Source organism: Crocuta crocuta, unplaced genomic scaffold (genome assembly GCF_008692635.1).
Source record: "Crocuta crocuta isolate KB4526 unplaced genomic scaffold, BGI_CrCroc_1.0 scaffold96, whole genome shotgun sequence".
NCBI classification, from domain to species: Eukaryota; Metazoa; Chordata; class Mammalia; order Carnivora; family Hyaenidae; genus Crocuta; species Crocuta crocuta.
The window spans coordinates 5493402-5510873 of record NW_027531522.1 but is presented as its reverse complement, the minus strand read 5'-3'; the positions used below and the strand labels follow the sequence as shown (position 1 = coordinate 5510873).

Genomic DNA, 17472 nt, shown 5'->3' with positions numbered 1-17472 from the left:
AGTTCAAACTGAGAAGGGGAGACACGGGGCAAGACTGCAAACACATAAAAACACTAGCAACACAGAACCCTGTGAGTTAGGGGAAACCAAAGACCTACAAAGTAGTGCCAGCAGGCAGATACATGTAGCAGACAAGTGAACTGAAGACGAACACAAAGATCAGAGAAAACTTCACAGCGAAATGAGCAGAAAACATCAGGAGTGTTTCCAACTCAGGGAACGTCGGGTCAAATGAAAATAAGTTAACCTAATCTGATACCAAAAGGCAATAAAGATAATCTCACATAATACTATTCAAGAATCAAAACAAAATTAGATCAAGTTTAAATAAAAGCCTCCTTTATTGAATCAAAGTAACACGGTAGAGATGTAAAATGAAAATCCTTTGGTAACTTAATACCTTGGAAAGTAGATTGAAAAGTAAGAAAGCTCAGAATAATCACATAAGAAAACGAAGATATTCAGCAATCAAAGCAAGATGGGAAAACATCATGAGAAACACATCACGAAAACAATGTTAAAAACGTAAAGGAGAAGGCTTCTATGCTAATGCTCATGAAAACCAAATGTGAAGGAGGAAAACACAGTGCTTTTGGCTCAAGGAAATGAGCCGACTGTTTAACCCCTTGTCCTAACAATCAGAATTTCCTCTGACTCATAAGAAGAACCCTAAAATGATGACTCTCATAACTGCCCAGCTACCTAATTCACAAAGTAGAACGGATCACTTTTAGAACAAAAACATATTCTCATACTTAGGAAAGAAAGGGGGAAAATGTATTTAAATTTATGGAACTGAGGGGCGCCTGGGTGGCTCAGTCGGTTAAGCGTCCGACTTTGGCTCAGGTCATGATCTCACAGCTCGTGGGGTCAAGCCCCACGTCGGGCTCTGTGCTGACTGCCAGCTCAGAGCCTGGAGCCTGTTTCCGATTCTGTGTCTTCCTCTCTCTCTGACCCTCCCCTGCTCACGCTGTCTTTCTCTCTCTCAGAAATAAATAAAACACTAAAACTTATTAAAAAATAATTTATGGAACTGAGCTTAGGAAATGTAAAATATCTTTGAGAGCCTCTCATTCTATATCTTTCTTGTTACAGAGGTAGATTCTGCCTACTAACATTAGATGACCTCCAGGGACCTCAGTTTAAGTAGGAAAGAGCCAGGGTGAAGTCCAAAGTCTCATTCTGTGGACAGAGCTGTGGCCACTACAGCCCAGCATGGCCACATGCACTCCCTCAACAGCAGGGAGATAACCCAATATCAAAGGACATCTCTTTGGGACCTCGCATATTTTAAAATTTAAAATCCTACTCTATATCTAAAAAAAAAATCAACAAAATATGGGGGGAAAGCTGGCATTTCAAAATACTTACATTGTCTTTTTTTTCTTCATCTTACCACTAACAAGTATGGTTTTACACTTCTTTTCCAGTTCTAGAACGGTACTTAAACCAATACATATGATTAACTAAAGACACTGGAAGTTTTCATCAAATAACCGTCAAGACCATAAAAGTTTCTTCCTTCTACAGAGTCAGTCATCACCTCCTTCCCAGGGCCCAGCATAGTATGCATTTCAAAGGGGACCCTAAATTTCAAAGAAACCCGCTGAGAAGTCATGGGTACTGCTTCTTCCCTTCCCCACCAGGAGAAAAAAAAAACAACAACACACTGGAATGTTTCTATTTTAGGTTATTTTTCAACTATACTTTAATGTCCTTGAAACATATCAAAACATCATCAAGACAAAAATGGAAGAAGGTCCTTGAAAGCCTCCCACAAGCGGCTTTTATTTAAAAAAATTAAAAAACAACAATTATACTGTATATAATTCTAGTTTTTAAGATTCTAGTTTCTTATATACCCAAAACTACTACCACATTATATGTCAATCATATGTCAGCTAAAAAAAAATAATGAACAGAAAAAAAGTATTAATTTGGCCATTTCATTCATTCACCCAATATTTGCTGAGTGTTTATTCTAAGGGCTGGCAATAGAGTAGCGAAAAAAGAGCCAATATCTCTCTTGCAGGGCTTCAATCCTAGCGAGGCAGAGACAGACAAGCAGATACATAGATATAATATCTCAGGTGGTGTCAAGTGCTAGTGAGGGGGAAAAAGGGACAGACAGGAAAGGGTGCTATTTTATCTTTGAGAGTCAGAGAGGGTTTCTCTGATAAAGTGACTTCTGAGAAGAATTATGGAGAAAAATGGGACTCGGCAAAAGCAAATATGGGGATGAGAGGGAATGTTCCAGGCGGGGAAGCAGTGAAGTACACAGTGGGCATACAGGGTGAGGGCTTGGTTGGACAGTTTGAGGAAAATGTTCTGAGAATGGAATTAACAGGCTTAGGGAAGCAGCCAGGGCCCAGAGCGGGCAACGGTGAGGGTTTGGGTTGTATCCAGAATGAAATGGTAGCAGAAGAATGACACGATTGGACTTTTGGAAAGATCCCTCCTGGCTGCCGGGTGGAGGAAGAAGCAAGACAGAGGGCCTGCAGCATTGANACCGATTCTACATATGGTTTCCCAGTGGAGCTGAGAAGAGTTGCTAATGGGTTGGAGGTAAGGGGTGAGTAAAGAACAAAAGTCAAGGGTGACTCCAAAGGCTTTGACCTCAGTACCTGCACAGCTGCNAGTGGGATGTTGTTTTTAACATATGGGGTTTGGTTATGTCACTAATCATCTGAACACAGATACAAGGTACCAGCCGCCAGAAGGCGCTTGCTTCCCCTAAAATAAATGGAGTGAGGTGCATATTCCCATGTATTCTAAAATCTTTTCGAATAAACACAGACGCTTGGTGTTATATATACTGGTATGTACGTTATAACACTTATTGGCACATCGTTACTTTTGGTTCCTATCTCAGTATCCATTTTCCAAAAAGAGCATCTTGATCCCATAACAGGGGGCTGAGAATGACAAGGTATTTTCAAAGGCATTTTACCAGACATTATTTAAGCTACTGAGATACCCTTTCCTGTCAGAAATCCCCCCTCCCCTTAGTCCCCACTGCCACCTACCTTGGCATCTGAAATTCCTCCGTTTTAAAAAATGTAACTATTCTCTCTTAACCATGTGTTACTCTTACATTCTGGCCTAAATGTAAGAATATGTATGTATACTATCTTTCTTTTTTTTTTAATTTTTTTTTTTTTGAGTCAGAGAGAGACAGCGCAAGCAAAGGAGGGTCAGAGATAGAGGGAGATACAGAACCCGAAGACAAGCTCCAGGCTCTGAGCCAGCTGTCAGCACAGAGGCTGACACGGGGCTCAAACCCACAAACTGTGAGATCATGACCTGAGCCGAAGTCGGAGGCTCAACCGACTGAGCCACCCAGGCGCCCCTGTATATTGTCTTTCAATGGAGACATTTTCTCATTCAGTTTGACATAGAATAGGGTCCTTTTGCTAGAAGAAATTAGAAAAAAGAAGGTATGGCTTGGGAAGAGAAAGAAGAGAGAATCCAACAGCAGTGGGTTTTCATAGTGCANGGGGGGGGGGGGGGGTCTGAATTCTTCTCTACAGTCTTCATCATCAACACCTTCCACATCTCCTTCCAGTGTAGCCTTCCTTCTGAACTCTGATTGCCTTGACACCTCCACTGGACATCTCACCGACACACCATCTCAGTGCTCCGTTCTCTCTCGCAAAGACATTTTTCTCCCAAAGCCTCCTTGGCCCAGTTAATGTCATTTAGCATTTGCGTTTCTGCTCAAATCCTCCTTCCCTCGAAGGTTTCCCCGACACCAAGGCCAGATGGAATTCCCCAATTGTACATCTTGTGGTCCCCATGCTCACCCTCTCAAAGCCTTTTACTCTGTTCTTAATTACATATTACTTGGGTCAGTGTCTGTTTCATGTCAGAGTCCCCCACCAGACTCTGAGTCCCTTAGGGCAGATGCACATCTCTTTTGCTCACTGGAATATGCGTCACCAGATGCATCACCAGATCTGAGCTCTTGGCTGGTGTACAAAGGGCACTCAGTAAACATTTGGTGAATACATGAATGAATGCTGTATTGGTTACACAGGCACGAAGTCGAAGGGTCACTGCTGAAGCAAATGTACTCTGAGGTACATTGCATCAACTCTAAAACACTGGACTGAGGAAAGCTGACTACGATGGGCCCAAATTTATTCTTGTATTTGCTTTGCGTTTTGTTCATCTCATCAAACATCAACACTATTCTGTACCTCCAGAACCACAGAGGACACTGAAGGGAGAAATCAATAACCCCAATTCCAAAATCAAAAAACTCAAGAAGTTACTGGACCCTTTGTCAGAGAACCAGCCACAGAAAAGGGAGCTCTCCCATGGCTGTCATGTCTACACGACAGCAAAAGTACCTGACAAACATTTCATTAGAATCATAGAGAAAGGAGATTTTTAAAAATGTCCTAGTAAGGTAGGATCTTAAAACTCAAAATAAAACAAATAAACAAAACAGGCAAACTCATAGAAACAGCACAAAAGTGGTTGCCAAGGGCTGGAGTGTGGGGAAAATAGGGAAAGGCTGGAAAGGGGGTACAAACTTTGAGCTATAATATGAATAAGCTCTGAGGATCTAACGTGTAAAATGGTGACGACAGTTGACAACGCTGTATTGTATCATTGAAATTTGCTAGAAAAGCAGAACTTTCATGTTCTCACACACACAAGTAAAAGATAATGATGTGACGTGATTAATTAATTAGCTGGGGGCAGGGAAGTCCATTTCACAAAGGTACTCACATATCAGATCATCGCAATGGACACTTCTGACACCTTACAATTTCACACATGTCAACTGTACCTCAGTAAAACTGAAACATGAAAGCAAACAAAACTCTCTATCCAGCCCAAAACTCTCTATCCAGCCCAAGGCCAGTCTAAATATGCAATTTAAGATGTATAGAATGGAATTGACTCTAACTTCGTAAGTGCTTTATTTGAATGGATGGAAAAAAGCCCAATCATATCATCGCGCAGGCTTTCATGGTTTTATCCCAGGTCTTTGGTCATTTTACTTTCTCCCCAACCACCCCCCACCCATGTTAAGTTGCAATAGGACCTTTGTGGTTGAAGAGGAAATTCAGGATTCTTTTTGTTCTTAAGTGCTTCCGGCCCCTCCCCTCCTTCCCCAAGGCACTAAGATAGAGCTGCACTGTGGTCTTAACCTTTAATAAGACCTTTATTAGCAGGATTAGTTGAACGGCCAAAAGAAATTCAACTAAAAGGTCTAGACTTAACCCACCAGCTTGGATGTAGAAAACAAGAGAAAGGATGGCTACAGAAAATATGGGGAAGATTATTCACAATGAACAGTATTTTCCATTTTTTTTAAATCTCATATCTCAAGTATCAAAGCCAATTTCTTTTAGGCAAGATCTAACTCTGTCAGCAAATGTATATCAATGTTAAAATGCTCACAAGGGGCGCCTGAGTGGCTCAGTCGGTTAAGTGTCCGACTTTGACTCAGATGTCATGGTTCATGAGTTCGAGCCCCACACTGGGCTCCATGCTTTCAGCTCCTCTCTCTCTGCCCCTCCCCCACTTACACACGCTCACTCTCTGTCTCAAAATAAATAAACTTAAAAACAATAGTAATAATGAAATAATAATAAATACACACAAATTCATAGCAACTGTAAGACTGATTTCCCTTAATGGAAATCGGATACAGAACTCAAGTGTCCACTCTGGCTGTGCACCTGTGTACGTCCATCACACAACCATGCAACAAACTCACACCCCAGGGCCCAAAACCCTTCTGTCATTAAAAATCCATTGGCAGTGAAAATAGTGAAGCAAGACAGGAAAAACAAACATGCAGGAATGCAAATTAGTAGTATAAAAGAAAAGGACTCAACTTCCTGAACAGAATTTAAAATTTTCAAATACTCCCAGGCTACATGTTCGTGCAAAGGTGAAGAATGTTAGACACAACTAATGACATGCTTACAAAACGGAATTATTGTTCTCGGAGACTGATTAAAGCTTGCTACCTCCGTCATCCGATGGCCTGGTTACCTCACTGCAGCATGAAAAGCTGGGGTAAATCTCGGATATTTCTGACTTGTCATCTCCCAGACCTGTCCCAAAAGTACTGCTCGAATGAGATCGAGAACGGTGTCTCCTATAGTGACTCGCCTTTTCTACAGTGGAGGGAAAATATTCATATTTGTGATTAAATGACTTGAAGAACAACAACAAAAAAGTACTTAAAAGTGTAACAAGGAAGCAAAGCGGGTCTCTTATAAATAAAAATCCCAAAGCTCAGCTATTATAAGTTCTAGCCACCTATTACCAAACTTCAATGCTCTGCCAATAGTATCAATGTCGAATGATTGCTTATGCTGATTTTAAGTGTAGATTTTAAAGGAGATTTTATCTAAAGTGTAGATTTTAAATGTGGTGGGGGGGAATTGACAAGAACTAAGAAAACACTTGCAAACCAAAATGTTTCTATCAAACATAGCATCTGGTTATACATAACTGTCTTTAAGAATCCCCGAGCATACAGTATCTGTTCCCTTTTCTTTATCTTCAGAAAATTTAATGAGAGCTTGGCTGATTGTGTGCATCAAACTGATGGCAAAAGAATCAGAGTGCCTACTTTGCCTTGGGCTTTCCATTTTATTAATGTCAGTAATTAAATGTGGAGTATAAATCAGGGGGTAGAGACAGACCCAAAGGAGAGAATACATCTATTTATATTGTTTAAAATAACTGCGTAACTGTCAAAGCTTCCGTGTGTTAAACACTGTCGGAAAGTCTGAACTGTCAGACCATGCCATCCTTGGACCCAAATATCCAAACCATTCAGTGTTGGCTTTTAATTAGAAACATGCGGTCTAAATTAAAAGTCAAATGAACTTGCTACGTACACTATAAATTTTGCAATGTACAAAAACTCAGAGATAAATTTTAAGGGTACTGAAAAGTCTATTTTATTTGAACACATTCATGATGCTATATAGAACACCTCCCTGCCATTTTATATATAATTCTTAACATTTACCTTTCAAATATTGTAACAATGTTTTCCATGAAATGAATCTCCTTTATATCTTAGCAGTTTAGCACAATCCAAATAGCTGCATTTGAAAAGCCCGGTTCATAAGAAAACTTATAAAATCATACTCAGTAATGAAAAGCAGATATAGGAAAGCTCTGGACACCTTTCCGAGTGAATCTAGAAGAAACTAATCTAAGTAGGATATATCAAAAAGTCCTTTTGTGAGGTTTGTTTTGATAAATGCTTAATGGTGTTTTAAAGCAGAGTAGCATTTTTTTTTTTTGGTTTTCAAATCCTCAGCTTTAAAATTCACATTATACAGTTAGCACCGTGTGCCTCTAACTCTCAGATTAGCTGCACTTTGAGGACAAAACCACGTAAATAGGGAGGAACTCAAAATGTAAAGCAGTACCAGAGAGCATATGGAGACTTCTAGACTGAATATTGTCTTCCAGGGGATCAATGTCGAAGATGGAGCCAGGGTCTGTGCGCCAAACTTTGAGGTCTTTTACCAAAAGGAAGAAATCAACAAGTCAAGAATGAATTTTAAAATGCCAGCACCAGAGAGTCAAAGCACAAGTCTGGAAAAAGATGCACGTAAGAAGCAGACACGTAAGAGGCAAACCCACTGACCTGCGGATCTCAGAGAACAAAGGGACAATCGTATCCATAAGGATCTGGTAAGAAAATCTTGTGAGCAAATGTACGTTGCCTGGTTTATTTTTCATTGACCTTCTGTCTGCAGCCTGTGACTCATCACCCAGCACACGTGCATTCCAGACACCTCCCCGCATCCCTGGACCCCCCACACTCAGGTTCAAAGAGGTGAAATGTTTGATTTAAACTCCTGACTAAGGACACAAGACTAATTCACAGGAAGTGACTGCAGGTGTTGGCCTGAGAAAACAAAACAAAGAACAAAAATGTCTCTCCTGAGGGTGCCTGGGTGTCTCCGTCGAAGCGTCCAACTCTTGATATTGGCTCAAGTCATCATCTCGAGGTTCGTGAGTTCAAGCCCCACGTTGTCAGGGTGGAGCCTACTTGGGATTCTCTCTATGGGTTCACTGCCTTACTCGGCAATCAGACTGTGCAGGCCAATCAACTCTGCTATTTTAGTTGGAGGCAAAATCCAAATACAACAACTTCCTGCTTTATCAGTGTCTCCAGCTAATGGTGATCGGGTCCTAAAAATGACCTGCACAGGGCTGTATTAAAAACAGGAAACATATAAATCTAGCTATGGACCAGAAGTAGAGCTTGGGTAAACAAGAATTAATGAACTGGAAGCAGAAGTCCGCTTGTCTGTAACGAGCTTTCTATACCATGTGCTGGGCACTCCTATCAGTCACAACATAACTCACTTCAGTTATGAAGTGGCATGAAGAGATCGAGCTAGCCTGGCCAACGTTACACAACTAGTAAACAGCAGAGCCTCCAATGAAAAAAAGGAAGCAGCACAAATTCACTAAGTCGGAATTGCTCAGAAAATCTCCAAACCTGCCTTTCCCTGTCTGGTTCAAAAGTTCGTTCGTCAAATGTACTTCATTTTGTGGCTTCATACGGCAGTCCTCAGTGGAAAACAGTTGACCCCAAAAAGAAAAAATACACTGACTTCTGGATTACCCAGTAAGGGAATAATTTAGAGACACATATGTTGTATTTCTTTTTTTAAGTAGTAATTTCTAGGGGTGCCTGGGTGGCTTAGTCGGTTAAGCGTCCACCTTTGGTTCAGGTCATAATCTCACAGTTGGTGAGTCAGTTATCAGCCCAGAATCCTCTGTCCCTCTCTCTCTCTCTCAAAAATAAATATTTACAAAGTAATAATAATTTCTAGCTCAGAAGTAATGAGCACTGAGTTCTGATAGTTCAAAGTCTAGATAATATCACAGGAGTAAAGATTCTACCATCATTCCAGGCTCCTGCTCCAGTATAGGACCTGGTGTAAGCTGCGAGATGGTGAGCATTTCCACCCTCGAGGAATGAATCACACCCTCTGCACTCACTATCCCTCAGATACATTAATGCAAAGCAATGAAACTAATTCCATGATACGATGCCTGGGTGGCTGAGTTGGTTAAAGCATCCGACTCCGGCTCAGGTCATGATCTTGCAGTTCGTGAGTTCAAGCCGCGCAACGAGATCTATGCTGTCACCTCAGAGCCTGGAGCCTGCTTCAGATTCTGTGTCTCCCTCTCTCTCTGCCCCTCCCCCACTTGCACTCTGTCTCTCTCTCAAAAATAAATAAACTTTTAAAAATTTTTAAAAAAAGAAAAGAAACTTATTTCGTGTTACTTTCAAAGGAAACATCTCAACCCATCCATCCAACTTAATATGATCCTTGTAAACAACAGACTTGGGAAGATGTGCAGAGCTACCTGGAAGGTGTGCCAATTTGTTTGGAATCCCTCTATGGAGAAGACTTTCAGATTTCACTTAATAGTCACTCAAGTAACTTATGCCCTGACTTCAGTACAGTTGTTTTATATTAAGGAATTACCCTGTTAAATACGCACTTCCCTCACACAGCTCGCCTCTGAAATGGACTTTTCACTAGTTCCAAAAAGCAAGCTCTTACTTGTGAAGATGAAGCTAACCTAACACGGAGATTACCGGTGAGCATACTGCATGGTTCTCAAAAATATATCTGAGCTTTAGAACTGGACTAGCTACAAAAACTCACACGCTAACGGCCCTGAGGAAGAACCATCATTTGGAAGTATGGGTTGTTTGTATGCATTGAAAAATCAAGAGCTGTCCTGTCTAGTCCTGCCTTAGATTCCGATGTGATCAGTGCTGTCTCAGCCACCATTCAAAACTTTGTTCTGAAGATGCCCCCAGACAGACTAGAAGGAATAGTGAGGAGTTTCCTTCCTCTCAGATTTATGGCACTTGCAGACCACTCCCAATTATCCCCATTCGGAGATAATATTCAAAAAAATATATAAGCTATTCATATTGTGGAATATCATCAGATTCTCTCTGGCACTTCCATCTGTGGTAAAAGGACGTACATGAGATCAGTTCTGTTATTTCTGTCCCCCATGTAGACAAAGTCTATGGTACAAGGCATTGCTCAAGTATATACACTAAAGGAAAACAGCCTTTGTTATCACTCACGTCTGATATTTGGGTTGCTTCTTGGCTTAAGAAGTAAGAACATTTTAAGACCAGAAAGTCACTAAAGACAGAGAAGGTCCAAAAATACAAAACATTTGCAATGATACCTGGCAAGTACCATGAATCCCATTCAACATGGTGCCAACAGTCAACACTTAGCCCGTAATTCGTTTTCAGTTGGGTACCACATCCAACATTTGAGGACGAGTCTAATGAATAAGGAGGCTGATTCTAAAGCGAGGGCAAGGACGATCTTTTTGACTGTGCACACCCACCAAGAAGGACCATCGGCTTACCCACAATGATTCCAGGTCTCCTGTCCATCTCCACGATGTGAGGATGGATACCCTTGTAGGCTGCGTCGCTGACAACCTGCGTGTTCTTCCTCACTCGCTCTGTCACGGGGTCATCCACAACAGGGGTGAAGCCTCTGCCCTTTGTCTTTTCAAAATCTTCATGATATTTTACCTGAAAAAAAGGGAAAAACAACATTAACTCCAAATGAAATTTTCCGATGGTTACGTAGCTCGCACAATTTTGATATAATGGCAACTGTTACAGAATCAATTACATCTAGACTATTTTCCACATATATGTGTCTTTTCCAATTACTCCAAAAATAGCGTCCAAATATCAGCTTCCTAGCATCAGGAATCAAGTGCTGATATTTTCACAATGGTTTTCCTCGTTATGGTTAGAAGCTCTTCTAAATTATATATTAACCGGTATATCTGTGAGAAGGTTTAAAAGATAGATTTTTTTTTAACCCTGGTGATTTCCTAAAATGTACTAACGTAGGTACAAATTCATTTGTTGTCTTTTAACCTTTAATAGGGTTTAAAAATGATATGCTATTTCCACACAATTATTTATATGATCTTTTGTATATACCTAGAACTATGTATATATATATATATATAATTACAAGTATGTATATATATATAATTACAAATATGTGTGTGTGTGTGTGTATATATATGTATATATATATATACTTCAAAACATCCGTTTTTTTTCATGTTCTGATATTGGATTAGGGTGATAGTTATTCAACTCTGTAAATCTTACTATATACCATTGAATTGCACACTTTAAATGAAGAAACGTTATGGCCTATAAATTATATCTCATGCAACTGCTTTACAAAAAACATACATAACTTCTACATTCCTTGCACCATGTAAACATACCAAATTCTGTCTTAAAATTAATTGAAAAGGAATCCAAGCAAATGTCTTTCACAAAATACATTTCTAGTAGTCATGTTAGAAATAAAAACACACCCCAAATATCACTGAGAAAAATTACTTTATTAGACTAAAGAAATCCATTACATTTCAGTGTGATTAGAAAGTCCACACCCCCCACCCCCGAAAAGGATGGGCCCTTCTGCATTTTGCTTCACATTCATGCTTGTTAGTTATCCAGATTAATGGTGACAATGCCGTCCACACACCGGGTGGTGCCGTTCCTTAGTATGTTTTAGTCATGAGAAGAAGGAGCTGATTGTACCCTACCATTGAAATATGATTTTGTGCTTCTCTGACATATCTCAGACCAGGCGTATCTAAAATCAGACTTGGTCTACCTTTCATCTGTTTATGGTCCTGGGTATATTTTACCTGAGAAGGAAACGGTAGAACGCATTTAAACAGTAAGAAAATTATAAGAAAAAACATCACATAACTTTTCCAAACTTTCCATATGAGTGACACATACACAACGTCTTCAAAATGATTCCCCAGGGAAGGTGTTCAGTGAATCACATGTCATTTTAGGGTAACGATCTAATATTTGGCTCTCAAAGCTCACTTTTAAAAGCTAAAGCAAAAATAACCTAAACCTATTAACCGAAAACAAATGTGTGAATGACCAACATCCACCAACAGTGTAGTCAGGAAAAGTGGTCATCATACTTAAACAGGAAGAATCCAAACTAAACGAAACCTAAACTTATTTTCCTGTTTCTAATATTTCTCCATTTTCCACCATAACGCTGCTGAAGAATATATACCACGCCCAAGCATCCCTCTGTTTCCTTTTATCTTTTTCCCACCGTGGAGGGTAAGAAACAATGAGTATCAGATCTAATTTCCTTCTAAGCAGCCACAGCTTAAAGGTAATTTACATCAAATACAGTCAGCATCTCTGGACAGAAATGCCACTGGAGAACTGTAAACCATAAAACCTAAATGCTGATTCCCAGGTATGAGGCTCCTTGACAGCTGACCAGCGGAGCACTGCTATCTCTGAAGCTGGTTATGCACGACATAAGGACAGAAATGACTGGGGTCCTGAGGACATATGTGCAATTCATACTGATACTTACTAAAAGAAAACATACTATCCAAATAAGACACTGATGCGCCCCATGGGCCTTTAATGAATAGCTGAATTCTATATTCAATGCATTTAAAGATTTTTTCCCCTCTAAGTCCTTACTCTGGAGTAATGAGTCATTTCTGATTTTGTTTTGCAGAGAACATCTAACAATCCACATTCAATGGGATACATCTGCAAAATGACAATTATTTAACTTACGCATCAAAGAGTTCACCACTTTCAAAGACACCGGCTAAAATAACATGAGTCATTGTTTAAATGAACATAATATAGTTTAAAACTAAACTTTGAATGTAACCATTGGTCACATCTGGAAATATCGATGAAGGGGTTGCATGATGACGTCAAGTTGTGCCAAGGCAGCTTTTGGAAATCATCTGAAATCACACGTGGACTTACTGCATGTATCACAAATGTTTCTCGAGAGTACGTCTTATTTTCATTAAAAAAAACAATAACAACAGCAACAAAGGGACAGTGAGTAAATAACACAAAGGACGTATCCTTTGTAACAGACCAAAATGAAGAAAGCAACTTGCCGAACTGATATTTTCTTGATTCTTCTTCACTCTTTCCATTTCAGGAGTTACACTTAAAGCTGTGGCTCTTCCCAGCTGACCTTTATAAGAAACCTATCATTGTGGGGAATAAAAAATAAAGAGCATGGTGAATCAATTCACCCAGATAAGAGTCTCACAGTAGCTATTTTAAAGAGCTGGCCGAGAAAAGGGGACAGTATGGTATCAGAGGGCTGGCCATCTGAAATCAATTTCAATTCATCCCACTGGGTCTATCACTGGGAATGATGTCACTGAAAATACACTCAAATCTATGGGCACACCATCAGGAAAGCTGTCACAAGCACTGGATCACAGAGAAATATGAGAAGGAATGTCTTTGTGGATATTACTTAAAGGTACTTGTACCCATATACTGTTGGAGTTTGTTAGTAATTAACTGCAGCAGGACTTTCGAAAAGATGCCTAAATAGGTGACCATGGTCATCCATAAACTGGTCGCTGTGCTTCCCATGACTCCATTCTTCCCTCTCAATAACCATATACCTCTTTGAGAGTAATGGAGTTCTACCAACCTTGCCTCTAAATATATCGGGAAAAGATGGGCACCTACTTCTCCAAAATACAGTCATTAGGAAAAGCTCCAAACAATGGCCTGCATCTGCTTTATGATCTGCTCCAAAGACTTTAAAGGTGTGAGGAAGAAAATACTTCTTTGAACCTAATAGACTTCCAGATTTCCTCTTCCAGAGAACCCAATCTAAATTTCTTTTAATTTTTTTGTTTGTTTGTTTGTTTTTTGAGAGAGAGAGACAGAATGCGAGTAGGGGAGGGGCAGAGAGAGAGGGAGACACAGAATCTGAAGCAGGCTCCTGGGGCTCTGAGCTGTCAGCACAGAGCCTGACTCGGGGCTCAAAGTTATAAACCACGAGCTAATGATCTGAGCTGAAGTCGGATGCTTAACCAACTGAGCTACCCAGGCGCCCCAAGGGAACCCAATCTATATGTTAATGACTTCAAAAAAGGATTCTCTCCATGAACTACACCTATGGATTACAAAAACAGAAGGGGTTAAGAACAGGCCAGGAGTTGGTGCCTGAGTAAAAACTAACATCCCCTTTACAAGTGCCCTGAGAATGGGCCTGTCCCATGTGACCTATGCAGGTTTGCACACTTTATAATTTCCCTCCCAAGACATCATCCAAAAATAAAGTGACAATAGCTGGGAGTAGGCAATGGGGCTGGACAGGCTAACAAACAAGAACACATACAGGTAGGAAAGGCAGTGGGAAAGCTTATTTTAAGGGCCAAGATGCTAGAAGCCACCACTGTGTCCCTTTGGGGAACTACAGGCGTGTAGACAAGAGGGACCCACGACGACAAAAGTCATAAGTGATGGTCACCGGGAACTCTGGAGCACAGAATGCCTGGCTGTACCCACATCACCTAACACTCTGCAACATTTCAAGTAGACTGGCAGCCAACTGAGAGCAGAATATCCATGCAAGGACTTCATAAACGCAATCCCTTCACTGATATGTTGAGAATACGTTTGCTGTCATAAGAAAAAAGTTACTAAGGTCACACATTGCTGATGTTCTTCTGGTTTTCTTTCACTCTCTTCAGCTCTGGTGGATCAGAAATTGAAGTTGCCTGTTTAACCTCTCCTTTGTATTTTACCTGAGGAGGATAAATGAGAATTTTAGTAGATAGCAGAATGGTCAACACACACACACACATACACACACACACACACCAGAGAGGCTGAGACTCAAAATTAACCGTATCTTTTTACATTTGTTCCAATAGTAGACATGCATTAACCCATCAGTTCATATCCACACCGGGATCCTGATTCTTCTGGTGCGGCAAGAACAAAATGTCAGCTGTGCTTCTCAAAAATGATGTTTCAAGGGGCACCTGGGTGGCTCAGTTGGGTGAGCATCCAAATTCCACTCAGGTCATGATCTCATGATTCATGAGTTCGAGCCTCACATCGGGCTCGCTACTGTCCGCCTGCTAGTGCAGAGCCCACTTGGGATCCTCTGTCCCCCCTCTCTGCCTCCTCCCTGCTTGCACTTTCTCCCAAATAAATATTTTTTAAATAAATAAAATGAGGTTTCAATAAATACTTTGCTGTCCAATGACAAAGCCAACTGCAAATTCCACAACTAAAAGCAATGGAAATATAACGGAGAAACACGGGAATGAAGTCATTGCAAGAGAACCATAGTGAAGTTGGTGGCCCAGCCTGGGGAGACCATTTAATGCTCTCATTCTGACAGGGGCTTCCGCCTTCAAAAGAAGCTAAGGATCTCTCCTTCCTGGGGTGCCTGAGTGGCTCAATGAGTTACGCATCCGACTTCCACTCAGGTCATGATCTCATGCTTTGTGAGTTCGAGCCCCATGTCAGGCTCCATGCTGACAGCTCAGAACCTGGAGCCTGCTTTGGATTCTGTGTCTCCCTCTCTCTCTGCTGCTTCTCCACTCATACTCCATCTCTCTCTCTCTCTCTCTCTCTCTCTCTCTCAAAAATAAAATAAACATTAACATTTTTTTAAAAAAAGATCTCTCCCTCCTACCAACTTCTAGGGATATTATAAGGATCAAGTGGTGTTCAGTCTGATTTTCTCCTCCACCTGGAAGAATTCACACTGAAATTGTAAAACCTTTCAAAACTACCTGTTTGGGAAGAAGGCTATCATTTATATTGGTAAAAGTTCCATAAAAGGGTCAAAAATGGGAAAAATAACTAGTAGGGGGCCTCTGGGGTCCCCAGGGGCATCCAGGGAGGCCTGGGGTCAAATCCCAGCTCTGCCCTTCAATCTGTGGGTCCCTGGCATGTCCTCTGCCCTCTCCAAGACTCATCTTCCCACACATACAAACCTGAGAAATACCTTGTGCCGACCTCATGGGTTCACATAAAGCATTTAGCACAGACACCACATTAGAAGTATCTCACGATTGTTAACTCTCATTCCTTTAATAGCAATAGATTACTGATGATTGGTCTTTTTCATTTTATTTATAAGGTCCCCTGCCTTGACGTTATGTCTTAGAACCCCAGTCAGGCCAGGTCTTCTGCTGCTCTATTCTAACTTCCAGGATCACACGAGAGAGCCAGAGTTCTGCCCTTGAGCATGTGAGTGTGGCAAAGAGCATCAGCCATGTGGAGGGCTCAAGCTTTGCAGAGAGCACTGTGGCGAGTAAGAGTGTGTGACGTTTGAAAATAAGGGAGAAAACACTTACCGTACTCAGCTGCTCCTGGTTTCTCCTCACCCTCTCCATCTCTGGCGTGACGCTCACGGGCGTGGCTTTGTGGCACTGCTCTTTGTACCAGAGCTGAGAGACAAGGTGCAAGACAGCGTGGGGTTATGTGAAGGAAATGTGTACCCACACTCAGCAACAGATTAAAAGAAATGTCCTGAGGAGTTCGTAATGGAAGGCATATTGCTAACAGACTTCACCATCACAGTGATCCCAGGCTGCAAGCTTGTTCTTATCCAACTGTTCTGAACTCCACCTTTGGCTCTTATTCTCTGCATTGTCTTATTTATCGGTGGCCTCTCTGAGTATGATCATTATCAGGAATAATAAACTAGCCCTTCCCTGAGTTATTTCTTCAGAGCACCAGGGCAACTGTATCAAATCACCATTTTGAAATTAAAAATACAAAGCCTACATTCCTCTCATTAGCAAGGAGGGTGGCACCATGCCTGCCCCCCCGGGACAGGCTGTCACTACAGAAACACACCCCGAAAACCCCAAAGTTTCCTTATCTACAAAGTTCCCACATTGGAAGGCCTGCGCCCTGACTCGCGTTATGGAAATTTTCCTGACCTACCGCGGTGAGGCGCTCTTTCTTAGCTGGGAAGATCAGACCCCAACATTTGTGATCAGTTTTCTGGCAATCCCGGAACATCCCGGGAAATAAATGAGCCTCCAGCACAAAGAAACAGAACGGCAGATCCGTCAAATGAATTTTTGACAGGTAAGAGTAAAACTGGAAGTTAAAATCCTATTATAAGGAACTCCACAGGGACGGTCTTAATGACTTTCCGGAGTTTAAATTTAGTGTAAGGGAATTTTTAGGGTTTGGTTTTTGGTTTTTTTTTTTTTTTTTTTTTTTTGTAAGACATCACAAGACCTTCAAGATAAAATGGCCTTGAGATGCACACCCTAAACAGTGAGTGTGCCAGTGAGGAGAAGCTTGACAAGCCTGGAAAATAAATGACAACGGGTCAGGCCCCTTCCGTGCGTCGGCTGTCCTCAGTGGGCGGCTTTCTTTGTGCGGTGATATGTACTTGAGAGTTTAGGCAGATTCTGTGTCTAGGATAATTAATCGTCTGCATTAAAGTGAGAAAAGATCCAGTGTGATCTCTACGGACGGCAGGATATAAGGGAAGATTACTCCTAGCAGAGCTCAGAGGGAAAAGTCAGCTAAACAGCACTACTGATGTGGAGAGCCTATTGTAATCAATTTCTGGTGGA

General features: G+C 41.1%; 1 protein-coding gene across 1 annotated transcript in view; it reads right to left on the bottom strand.

Annotated features, from left to right (window-relative positions):
- Window positions 1-17472, bottom strand: part of NEBL (nebulette) — a 112792-nt gene that overhangs the window by 24800 nt on the left and 70520 nt on the right. The window contains exons 20-26 of the mRNA XM_077772479.1: window positions 16231-16323; window positions 14569-14661; window positions 13003-13095; window positions 11638-11742; window positions 10417-10588; window positions 7416-7508; window positions 5991-6140 (exon numbers count right to left, since the gene is read on the bottom strand). Coding sequence (XP_077628605.1) covers window positions 5991-6140; window positions 7416-7508; window positions 10417-10588; window positions 11638-11742; window positions 13003-13095; window positions 14569-14661; window positions 16231-16323 — 799 coding nt within the window. The remainder of the gene's footprint in view (window positions 1-5990; window positions 6141-7415; window positions 7509-10416; window positions 10589-11637; window positions 11743-13002; window positions 13096-14568; window positions 14662-16230; window positions 16324-17472) is intronic.